General features: G+C 39.3%; 1 protein-coding gene across 2 annotated transcripts in view; it reads right to left on the minus strand.

Moving 5' to 3' along the window:
• IARS1 (isoleucyl-tRNA synthetase 1) overlaps positions 1–13,239 on the minus strand; it is a 112,382-nt gene that overhangs the window by 32,201 nt on the left and 66,942 nt on the right. For both annotated transcript variants that reach the window (XM_055807031.1, XM_005229913.4), the window contains exons 18-22: positions 12,493–12,579; positions 11,732–11,815; positions 7,617–7,764; positions 4,756–4,876; positions 274–365 (exon numbers count right to left, since the gene is read on the minus strand). In XM_055807031.1, the coding sequence (XP_055663006.1) occupies positions 274–365; positions 4,756–4,876; positions 7,617–7,764; positions 11,732–11,815; positions 12,493–12,579 (532 nt within the window). The remainder of the gene's footprint in view (positions 1–273; positions 366–4,755; positions 4,877–7,616; positions 7,765–11,731; positions 11,816–12,492; positions 12,580–13,239) is intronic.

Genomic DNA, 13,239 nt, shown 5'->3' on the forward strand with positions numbered 1-13,239 from the left:
CCAGGTTAATGCAATAAACTGGTTTCCCAAACTGAATTCATTTTGCTCAACCCCATCCAGTGAGAGAAACAGAATTACTGAACAATTTGTTTGGTTCTCCCCATAAAGCAAAGAGGAAGAAAAAAATGTTAACTTTTCATTCCCATTATCAGATACGAACAGATATAATTTAAAATGCAGCATAAAGATTGTGTGTAACACCACGAAGCAGTAAATTAGCATTGACCGCTGGGGTTTTGTTTACGGTACAAGACTGCAGAAGTCGATACCTACCTTCAGTCTCCTGCGATTCATTCTAACGTACCAATTGGTCAGAACATCAACGAACTTCACCAATCGAGGGACCACAGTGTACAGCCTGTAAGCTAGAAGGAAAGTGTTTACACTAGTTAATACCTGCCTACTGCATCAAGCTTCTCATTTCAAGAAACACAGTATCATTTGTAGCTCTGGTTTTAAACATAAAACTGGAGCAGAAGCACATACATTAGTAAGCTCAAAAAAGTGACTAGACATACTATTATGTTAAAACCATATTGTGAAATTGTACATCATCAATTCTCATGCTTCAAGACAAACATCTACCACCAAACTGCTTCCCTAATCCTACACAAACACGCATTATGGAAGCCTTATGCTTTTATCTGACTTGTAAAGAGGATAGTGGATAAGAGACTATTAATCGCAAAGGATTTCGCAAATCCTAGATTTGCACATGCTGTAAATACAGCCAAGTCACTAAAAGTTTAACAGAAATTATTGTAGAATCATACAATAAAATTTTATCAATGACTGCCAACATTTCCTTTTTTCTTAGCCACTTTTAAAATGAGACACCTACTTTCAATCAGTTCTCCTGAAAAAGATAATAAAAATTTGCAATTAAAGGAACACAGGAGGCTAAAAGAATGTAAAGTAACAGCAAGCCTGATGAGGTAAGATAAACGTAGCTGTATTTCACGTTCTGTGTAACTTAAAAGCATGGAGGACTGCCAATGCAAAAAAGGAGGTCACCACAAGCATCACTATGCAACCAGGAAAAATTTCAGTTGTTTGTCAGAGAACTGGCGGGGTGGGGATGGAACTTAAACAGGACTTTGTTTTCTAAGGAAAACCTTGTATACAACTTCCTTAAAAGCATAAAGCTTTTTGATCTCTATGCTAAAACAGTTTCATTAATCAAGCAGCTACTGAATAAAAAGGATCTTTAAAAGCTCCACTACGGCTTTCACTGCATTTTCTAAAACAGAAGTGTTTTTAAAGGCAGGGTACTGGTATTTAAAGCTAAAAAGGAAGAGCTCAGAAGATTCAGGCCATAGTGAGGAAGACCTTATTTACATGGGAATTTGTATTCCTAAAAAAATCCCCAGGTCACTTCTAGCTATGCATTATCTAGTTAGACTGGTTAAAAACAAAAACCTCCAAAAATCCACCCTTCAGGATAGTAGATGTTTAACAAGAGTTTCAAGTTAGCCTGGAAACAGGCATTTCTCTCCTCAACAGCTGTAATGCCAGTTCATTAACCAAATCGTGAAATGTTACTTTTTCATGACTCAAGAAAAAGGCACGCATGGGCATGAACACGTGTGCACACACACACACAGAGGCTTCTTTCCATTTCAGTCCTCAGAAGAAAAGTTGTTTTGTAAAATAATTGCTTCTATTGGGCACTTAAACAGTAAGCCTTGTTAGGCTTTTTTTTTCCCTACTTAAAAACATTTTAATCCCCCTTAAAACACAAAGCATTGTTTGCCCTACTACCTTCCACAATACCTTCCCAATATCTTACTACTTGCCCAATTTGTCAAAGGGCCCAAATACCAGAATTTTTCATCATAAGATACGAGGTTTAGTGGGGAAACTATACCACTATTCCATAGGAAATAACTGATTTGCGTAAGTGTTGTTATCAAAGTAAACTAAGCAGGCCACACCAGCGGCTGCTGCAGCGGTTACACGCAGTGCTCCTGAAGGCACCACGTCTGCAGCTCCGGCTTGGGGCACACGTTAAACCACAGACAACACACAACAGCAACAACCCTCTTACACACACACACACGCATGGTGTCATGTCATGGCAATACTTTTACCAATTTGCCATGAATAACTGAAACGATGCTGCTTTCCGACAGGTAGCATCTCCTTTCCTCCAAACGGTTATGTTCTAGGAAGCCAGCAGCTCTCCACCAAGCCGGGGCTAGCACAGGATTGCTAAACCTTCCCAACGTCTTTCCTGGGCTCTCCAAAGCATCCCAAAGTTGGAGTATGTATGGAGGTTATGTTCCCCGCCACCACCCTCAGTCTATTCAAGTGAGGTCAATACTGAAGTGGCAGGGACTCTGTTACAGCTGAAATACTGCTGGCTACTCAAACTACCAGTAGAAACTGGGGCACAATTAACATCACTTTCACTCCACAGAAACATTTTTCTAGACGCCAGTGATCAGTGTCAAATGTAGCTCCACGACAGAACATGCTTGGGAAGAACCTAAGCTCATTGCACCGTGTTTCTGGTCAGCGGTGTCCCCTTGCCATTCTGCACCAAGCCCCGACGTCCTCACACAGGATCACGCGCACAGCAGCAGGACCAGCCGTTACGGCACCGACCGCACCATTTCTTTGGCAGATGGTGCCCAAACGCCACCTCAGCACCACCGCCTCAGCTACGTTTTACACACAGCAGAGACAGCGGGGGGCTTCATACATCTTGTGGGTAACAGAGCTGTACGGCACTAGCTGGCGAATGCAATCAGTTGTATTTGCTCACATCATGCCACCTCCACAACAGCTTCTGTATTTATTATTTTTTCATTATTATTATTTTGGGTTCTAAAATGAAGCTTGTATTGTGTATTTATCTCCTTTAACATCTGAGGTTATCAGTCACCATTATAATCTTCCCTTGCCTCTTCCTGATTTTTTTCCCAAGTCATATGAAGTAGAAAACTTTTTAAAAAAATCCAAACAAGTTTTTTTTAAAAAAAACATTAGCCCATAAGTATCATGTTGCAGTACACATTTACTGCGTCTCATTATCATCTGACTGAATTCAGAGTTTATGCAGAAAAATAAATGGGAAAATCATATTTATTAATCCCTTCCAAGTGAAATGTGTCGCTCATTTGATGAGCACATCACACTACGTTCATCTAACACACGACAATAGGACTTAACACCAACACTACGGTCTTTAAAGTCTTTACATTGTCATTTTCCAGCAGGAATTTTCTTCTCCTGCTTGGAGGGAGCTTCTTGCTTTGTAAAGATGTCAGCTGACGCATCACTTTTTATTAGCTTCATCTTCCTCTTAGAAATCCAGAGCAGTGAATTCAAGTTTCTGCCCCCACGCTCATCTTCCTACAAACACTATTTCTGTTTAAATCATGCACTAATCCAAGATCTCAGGTACACATTCACAAATGAATTTTCCACTGTCCCTCGATGTATTTTCCTCTGTACCGTGCAGCAGGTATACTTATATAGGCTCTGCATATTTCTGTTTGGCAACACACAAAACTGAACACACACCACCACCAAATTTCAAGGATGAAGCTTCTATGAAGAAGCCACATTTGTGTGAACAGACAGCTTTTGTCATACTCCCAGTTTTGGTAGCTTGAGGATTCTTTCTTCCTTTAATGAAATGTTCTTAGATGACCTCACCTGAATTTTGTTATTACCAAAATTACTGCTTTATCTACTGTAGCAAGATAAATTCATCTAACTGGCCTTGGCGAGAGTGAACATCACGCCAGTCTAAGAGAGGGGAATATAAGAGATGACTGAAGCAGGGGAGGACTGTCCTGTGTCCTCAAACTCAGATCTGGCATTTAGCTGTTTCTTCATTACCTATTACCCCACAAATACCTTCCTTCCCTAGGCCCAAGCGCATTTGCAGATGGCTTCTAAAAATTCCTCCAAGGGTAACTTCAGATCACAGGCACATGGGGAGTTGTTTGTTTATTCATAAACAGGAACTACAGTGGCAAAAGCCACCTTTTTTAAGGGTACTAGAAACCTAGATACTAAAAGGCACCAAAACCTCTTCAAATCCTGTTGTGACTTTACCTGCAAGTTTGCAAGCTTACTGGATCAGACCAACTACTTCCGAGGACACTGGCGGCACTTTCTCCTTACAACTGATAATGTCTTATTATAACATGGGATGGCATGGGATAATAAAAAAAGACAACATGCAGGAAGAAAAACAAGGAGAGGGTCTTCTTACAGCTACGCAATATCCTAATCTTATGCCATCCCTCTGCGCACACTCCCAACGTGATTAGAGAAACCCTCTCCATGGAACTATGCAGGGGAAAACGTATCTCTCGTGCTCACATACCTCTCAAAATATTTTATTTAGCTAACTTGAGTAGCGTCCATTTTACCCTTTTTCTAGAGCTTCCCCAAATTATATTTGCCTTCCTTTTCACTGCTGTCCTTTAGTTATTACTACAGTATTATTAATCACTCCAAGCAGTGCAGAAGATGTTATTACAGCAACAGGCTGTATCACTGAGCTCATAGCATTAGCCGTGACAAGAGCAGCCTTATCAGGTTTTGAAATCTCATGAACAAGCACAGCAAAGTCTGTATTAACACCCATGAAAGCAGCATTCCATGTATGATGGTAGCTGGTTAAAGATTTCCTTCCTTTTATCTGAACTGCAAGTCTCATGTGGAATCTGGGAATCTCTGGATGAAGTGGCTAGCTCTCTAATCTGAGGTTAAACCCCCGCCCCGCCACATGCATACCTGCCATTTCAGCTTTGAAGAACTGAATGAGCGACTGCGTGAAAGAAAGAATCCATTTATCCATGATGTTATTGCTCTCCTTAACTGTGTTCTCATTGTAGAGGAATTCTCTTCCCTCATCCTACCGTTAACATAAAAACACAAAACACATTTTCAAGTCATAAGGGGTATACATTCAAACCTCTGTATCGAAGCACCTGTCAGCCACCAATAATGCGCCACCATCACTGGGTTATGCTGGTTTCCTAAGAAAGAACATTAAATTCCAGACACATGTAAGAGGAGTAGCTGAGGAAAACCTGGCTCCCACTGCTGCTATCTCACCACATCACACCTTCAGCTACAAAGGAGGCCAGCTCTTCACCCAGGCAAAAGGCAGCACTGCACGCGACGGCACGCAGCCGCTCTGCCCCTGCTGCAGCGTACGCCAGAACGTCCAGACACAGGGGAGGACTCTGGAATTTGCATAACTTTCATCTATGATGACGAACTCGATTTGGGGTAAGGGCAAATAAACAATGTAATTGCTTTTTAAGAGCATGTGACAATTTCAACAGATTGGAACAGAGAAGAACATGATAACCTGGGGAAAAAAAAAAAAAAAAAAAAAAAAAGAGGTGGACACCCTTGTTGGTGCCTACAGTCTGACTCTCTTCCATGTGAGCATTTTTAGGACTGACAGAAAACAGGGGCTTGGTTTTGGTTGGTTGGGGTTTTTTCCCAGATTTACAAACTATATTTAACATCTGGTTTTAAGAGTCTTTGGACCTTCCGTTCCCTTGGGATCTAGATGAAAAAAATCTGTTTGCGTTATTCAACCCAGAAATTATGCATCCACTTACACAGTACAAAAGGAGAAGATTTTCAGGCAAGAAATGCATCTGCTCATGCAGAAGTGCAGCAATCCCAGTGTGAGGTCAGCAATCATTTAACCAACTACAATTACTGTGGTAATTACAGTAAGCATAAAATTGTTAAGACTGCATCCAGGACACTGGGACTGTAGTTCCTCTCTTGCAGGAGGCAGAATACAATGAAGTTGTTTAAACCTGTGCATGAAATCTAATTTAAGCACCATCTCCTCTAATAGCACATTCTTTTGCCTAGTATGATGCATAGGAAAGGTTTCACTATCTCTACGAAGAAAAATTACATCTGCTGAATTACTAAAACTATCTGCTTAAGCACTGGGATTTTCCACTGGGATCTTCCATCTCCAGTTTGGCTGACCTTGCAAGATCTAATGGGATTACAGCAAAAAGCTGCAAAGCACACTTTAGATAATTCTAAGGTCAAACAGGAAAAACAAGTATATTTCTGGGGCAATGCGTTAAAGTCTGTCTGATGAATGCTGTCTAGGGATCCTAAGAAAGTATCTGCTAAATATTAGGATCTAGGAAGTTACTAGACTTTCTTCCCAAAAGGGGTTGTTGTAAAAACATAAACCCATTTAAGTCACCTATTTACTGCATTATTTACTGAAGTCAGCTTCCTTTATTGCTTCAAATGACAGCTCTTCACTGCAATTTAAGCTGCTACTGTAGTTTCATGTGTAGTACAAGGTTTGACCTTTTTTTGCTTAGTTCCCACTCTCCCATAAAACTTTGCACTAACAAGTGGCAAACTTCTAGCATTAATCTCAGCTGAAAGATTAAAACTGGTTTCAACAGAAACTATATGATATACACATAAAATCTTTAATTTAAATAAAAAAAATTACCATAAGAAATTTTAATCTTGCTTTTATTCTGGAAGTGTAGAAACTCATGTCACTCACGCAGCATTTTTTAGCAGGCTTCAAATGTAATCTACAAGTCTAAAGCATTATTGCTTTCATGATGATTTACCTTTCCATTCCTTTTTTTTTAAAAAAAAAAAAAGTTGTATTTAAATTTAACTTTTTAAAAAAATGAACTGTCATGTTACAGAAGGCAATCTTCATGCTGTGGCTAATGTATTCAGTATTGAGTATTCCCAAGTTAAACATTTCTATGCAGGTTCATAATTAAAGTTTCAGTAAATGAGTTAGCTCAAGAAATTGTCACAGCAGCTGCTACTGAAAATAACTGTCTTTACTTATTTGCAGTTCTATTTGTGTTAAATCTGTATGCTATTAAGCAAAGTTCTTGCTGGAGAGAAACTTGCTGTCCAGATGCTATTCTCCGACAGCATCCTTCCTGTGATGTAGCCATGCCTGGCTACATGACACGAGGTAACAGAAACAACCCAAAAAAAAAAAAAAGCAGCACTCAAAGCAGTATGAGTGACACCTACTGCCTCCAAGCTACTACACAAACACTGATAAGGCAATTACTAGGAAACCACCTAGGCTTAGTACGGCCACTTCAGAAGGATTCCCTCAAGCACATGTGGTATGTGGCTTATAACTGGTGCTCCCAGCAAGGTGACTAGCAGCAGAGAATTTCTTAGCATTTATTAACCCCACAAATTAAGTCCCTATCTTGTTCTCTAATTTCAAGAGTATGAATGCAATAGCATCACATTTATTTGAAATAAAGGGAATCAAGAGCACCCTAATCCAAGAAATGATAGCCGTTATGTCTCAACAATCCTCCACCTTCCACTCCTCCTGTCTATATAAGCTTGGTCAAGAAGAAAAAGATGCAGGGTGATTATAGCTTTGTAAAACAGGGTACTAACAGCAAACAACACTGAAATGAACAGCAAGTATATACAACCTCATCTAACTCTGAAGTCAGCCTTGCTTTGAGCAAGGAGGTAAAGATGAGATGACCTCCAGAGTCACAGTCTAAGTTTCTCTGCGATGCTAATTCACTCCACCAGTGGAAAAAGCACAAAGCCCCTTGCATTTTGCTCTTCCATGCTCGAGAGATCTGTACCTTATGTTGCAGGATCTGAATGTTCTGAACAAGAAAGCGATATGCATTGTACCAGGGCAGGAAGACATCCTTCAGTATATCCCTTACTCCTTCCTCCTTAAATCTCAGATTTTCTGCTCTTACCACAGGGGAATTGATCAGGTATAACCTGCAAAATAAGAACACCATAGTTCAAAGCTTAAAACTACATATGCTGGTAGAAACGCACTTAAACGTACAGTAAACCCTAGAGAGCTGCACAGCAGGAGAAAGATAGCCAAGGGAGCAGTTGCACACCAATGACGAAGGAAGACAGTATTGTAAGCACATAACGTGTTGAACATACAACAATTTACTTCCTAGTGCTACACGATTATTTTTAGGATACTGCACAGGGAATTTGAATAGAAATTTTCTTTTTTACTCTAGAAATTAACTGAAGTGATAACACATGCCGAGATGCTATTGCAGTATAAAACAAGCAGTGGAGGCATGGAATCCTCATCTTTAGAATGGCACCTATTGTTTCGGCAATATTTTTAATTTCTTGACAATGACACAGTACTCTTCTACTCAGTCTAGTTAACTTCCTCAATTATAAAAAGCTTTGGGTCCATCACAAACATGGGGCTAAGGAGCAAGGCAAAATAGGCAAACCAAAGTAAAACAGCAGAAATTAACATTTTCAAGAAAAACACCCCCAGAAGAGGACAAAGGCTATACCTCCCACCAACACAAATGTGCCTTGGCTCCAGAAACAGCTCTGAAGGAGTGAAGCTGAGGATTCAGGTGATGCGGACTCCTCTGTCAGAAGCAGCCCCTCACAGAACCGTGCCCACCTCAGCCAAGGGGGTTCACCTACACAGAGAATCCACCCTGCCTAGGGACATCGTCCTCAGGTCACTCTTTCTCAAGCTAACTGTTCCTCATTTCAGAGAGACACAGACGTGTCCCCCAGCTTCCTCACCAGCCGGGAGTTTGCAAAAAAATCATCTTTATACTTTATCCCATCTTCTTCCCTAAACAAATATTCTGTGCATGGAGACAAACTGGTATCTATGAAGTTAACGCAAAAAGAAACCAGGTCTTTTGCGGATATAAAAAAAAATAATACAAACTTGATTTAGATACACCTTTTTTACTTTTCCAAATATGAAAACCAATCTAAGTATTTTTTTAAAAATATTGTGGCATTTCTCAATAGAAATTTATTAACTCATTTTCTCACATTTTATCAACTTCTTAAATTGTGATTCTAAACTAAGATATCATTACAGGCACTTCCTTTAGGAGGCTTTAAAATCTTAATGGGGTTTGACACAGCACATTGAAGAATACCAGATCCTAAATTCTTCAGGAGAAGGTTTCTTACATAAAAATGAATACACAAAAAAATAGATCTGCCAAAGTAAATGGACAATAATGCAGCAGAGAAATGGGTATTTTCAGTACTGTATTGAAAAAAAGTTAAACCTATCTGAATTTAAATTAAAATTCACGAAAGTACAGAACAATTAAGCATTAATACTGAACTACTAAGTCCTTACATGAAACCAAAATTTCTAAGTACGTATTGAAACCAAAACTCCCATTATGATTACTTATGTGCTTATTACTCATTATTTATTTCAGAAGTCAAACAAAACTTTGCTCTGAATACGAGAGCAGGTCTGGCCCCAGGGGACACCAGCTACTCCAGGCCTTTTACCAGTTTGGGACTCACCTGGAACAACGACTACTTCCAAGTGCCCCCAGTTCTCCTCCTGAGGGGGCAGCAACACAACCCAGCCAGGGCTGTGAGGGAAGGACCCGCTACACTGCCCCGCAGCACACACCTCGGCAGCACCTGCTTCCAAAACTGCCAGAGAACTTCCTAAAATAGCTCTTAGCATGAGATATTATAGAAAAAAGTAGCTCTCCGAGGCTACAGTTTTATTTTGGGTTTGTTGTTGGGTGGGTTTTTTTGTTGAGTTTTGGGGTTTTTTTTTAACATAGCAGCCCTGCACTGCCTTACAATATGTAAATATTAAAAAAACCAGTAGTTTCCTGAATTATTCCAATGCAAAGATACTTACATCTATTATATGGAAAGAGAAATAAGACACCCAATGAAGCAAGAGTTCTGTCAATTGTTACACCTAGCGATATTAGCCACTGGGAAGAAAATAAAACTGTCCTCAAATCAAGCCAGTATTATCAAGTTTTCTAACAACGTAGGAGAAACAATGAAGTAACCTTCCTTTCATGTCTCTAAAACAGTAGTCTGTGGCACTGTTATTTCTTCTTCATTTTAAGAACAGATTGAGAGGAGAATGTAACATCCACTTCTAACAGCAACACTTACCTCAGGATATATGAGAGCAAGAGGGCTTGCAAATACTATTTAACTGTTTTTGACCATTCTTACAGATTTCACACAGGATTCAAATTTCATGAAGTTTGAAGTTGGGTTGTTAAATTTATTGTGCTGTTAAAACTTCTGTTTGCCCTTTCCATTCAACTCCATGTTCATTTAAACAACTTCTATCTGTATTTTCTGCTGATCTATTTATCAAGCTACTGCTGAGAATACTTCAAAGCTGTAGTTAAAAAAAAATATATATATGTGTACTGCAAAAGCTAAAGTAACTCTGCAGGGAAGCAGTGCCAAGGAAAAAAAACCTCAGTTGTAGCTTTTTCTATAAACAGAACACATCAAGCGCTTCAGTGAATAAGCAGAGACAAGTGAATCACAGAGCTCCTTCCATAAATGAGCCTAGCCTGCAATGCTGTTTACTCTCTGTGTGGGTGTATGTATAAATAAATGTGACATTAAAGAATGAGTACACAGGCAGAAAAATGAATTAGCGTTTTAGATATAAAAAAACATGCATAATGGAAGTGTAACTTCTGGTGTTTGATATTTTTTGGTTTTTTTTATAAAAAAAGGCAGATCTTTTCCAGCATAACCATTACCTGCAATTTAGAAATTTCTAATAAGAGTAACTCCAACCCTCTTCACTCACATCGTTCCAGCTACCAATTCACTGATACTCTGCTAATACACGTTGACCATTTGCAAAGAACAATCTTGATCAAATTTAAGAAATCCACCCAACTCTCCACTGTAAACATATATAAGATAATTTACTAGATCTTTTAAATGCTAAAGCTTGAAATAAAAAGGAACTTCACATTTGTTTTTTTTTTAAACTATCTAGAACAAGCAACAATCACCTTTCTCAAACAAAAAAACATGGTACATCAAACTTTCATTCCCAAAGCCCAACCATTACCATGTATAGTTTTAACATACAATTCAATGTGTAAGATGTAAGTTTTCTTATATATACACCAAGAACTACAGGGCTCTTGAGAAACCTGTAAGTAGTATACTCCCGAAGTTATTAAAACGTCTTTATTGTACCTTTACCTCAAGGTAACACTTCATGCATGTTGTTAGCACATCTAGCCTAAGTACCAGGTGACTGCATAATTACGTTTATACATTAGTATGATTTTAATGAAACACTTGAACTGCGTTTAATCTGTTTGACCAGAACAATTTATATATACACATTAGGCTGCTCCACTTCTGCTCTTCTGGTTTCACTGCTATCAGGTACATATTATATACTTATATCAACAAAAATGAAATGCTTTCTCTTTAGAAAATGTACAGTACGAGCAGCAAACATACATTTCTGTGCATTATACATTAATCCTTCCCTAAAATGATTTAACAGTAAATCAATAGCGCTGTTCTCAAAGATTTTATTCAAATTTTCGCTGGCTCAACTCAGATGATTAGCTGCCCCAGCAGCCGGCGATGGCTCCAGGGGAAGCATTCTGTACAAATGGGCCACGCATTTCTGACCAAAGGCCTCCCTCCCAGCAGCACGTTAGCTTTGGTCGTTACCAGCCTTAAGGGAGATAGGACAAAGGGTATAGAAAGTCCAGACACTGTAACTATTGCCAGTTCTTTTGAGTCATCCATTCTTTCAGTTATTTGGCTGCCATAGTGCTCCAGAAGTTTCTAAAATTATCTTTCTTCCTACTGCTAATTGTCAAAAACCCCTAAGAAGGCCTCCTGGTAAATGTCTCCTATGAACAGAAAGCTAACATATCAGATTGCGCATTAATTAAACAAATCCTACCTTAGTGCATCAGCTCCATAACTATTTACAATACTCATTGGATCAGGATAGTTCTTCTTCCTCTTGCTCATTTTTTGGCCATCACTAGAAAATACCAGAAAGCAGGCAGAAATTTCCAGAATTCTTGTAATACACTGATAAAGAAAAAAGGCCCCTCAAATCCAGCTTAATTTTTTTGTCCTATTATCTTCTTGGTAGCATAGGCATAATTATATATTAGCACATAATTTCAGTATGACTGTTGAACCCACAAGAGCAACTGGAAAAAGCCCAAAACCCAAAACCCCAACGCAAGAGACTCCCATTTTATGAAACTAAGCAGGAAATCTGTCCTTCCCTACCAAAGCTGAGGGAAGACACACTTGTTTTGCATCAGTCCCTCCAGCCCACTGAAAAAGCTTTATTTGAAAATACAGGGAAACATATAATTAACTTAATTAAAATTACATCTGAAACTAGATTTATAATCTCCTTTACTCTCTATAACAGGTATAATTTAATTCCTATTCTGTCTTGTTACTTATTTGCTCTCTCTCTAGGAAGAGCTAATCCAGCTGGAAAAAACCTAGTGCAACTGCTAGCTGGGATGTGTAAACCTCACACTCTCAGGTGCCTCTTACCTCCTGCAACACCAATATCCCCCTTGCAAGTCTTAACAGCTCCAAAGTCCATTTCAGATTTAATTTACAACTCGCAGGGGCTTATCCAAAATGCTCTTTGACTAAAAATCTGTTCCGGAAAGAACTGACTGATATACAAACCTGGCAAGAACAAGGCCATTCACAATGACATTCTTGAAAGGAGGCCTTCCAAAGAGAGCAGTGGACAGCACCAACAGAGTGTAGAACCTGAAACAACAGACAACATAAGCATGACACTGTGGATACGCCAAGCTAAAGTCTGCATGTCTTTCATTGCCAAAGAAGTTCCATTCTGTTGTTTTACTGTAGCATATGTATGTGGAACATTCACGTGGCAGACTCAGAGAAGAGCTCGTTCTAAGTAGACCTTTTTACTCTTTGTAGCATATTGTGCTGTTTGCTCAGCTGTGACCTGCTAGTCTAAGAAGGTTGAAAAACTGTAACAGTAAGCATTAGGAAGCACATGAAGAAGAAAATTGTAGCAGTTTCCCCTTTAATACAAAACAGATAATTCTGTCCCTGAACAAGCTCCCTGTAAATCTCTGAACAGAGAATCAGTCAGCAACAAACACAGCAAACAGGATGGGGAGGGGGGGAAGAGTGAATGTGTGTATTCTTCGGCCTAGCAGACAACACAGCCGTTACTGCTGGGAGCGTAACAGCAAGGTAGGAAAAGTGAGCAGAGCTTCCTACCCATCAAACCAACTTTGCTGGTTACATTAGCTGTCACTAGAAAATACAAGAATGTCTGTGTTCTCCACAACCAAGGGTAGTAGGGGGTCCCCCGTCTCCCCCCACCGTTTTATGTGTTTACAATAACTCTATAAACTGTCTAGGACACTTAAAACATTAGTGCTGGAGCAAGTA

The sequence above is a fragment of the Falco peregrinus genome, chromosome 5, assembly GCF_023634155.1.
Source record: "Falco peregrinus isolate bFalPer1 chromosome 5, bFalPer1.pri, whole genome shotgun sequence".
Classification (NCBI taxonomy): Eukaryota; Metazoa; Chordata; class Aves; order Falconiformes; family Falconidae; genus Falco; species Falco peregrinus.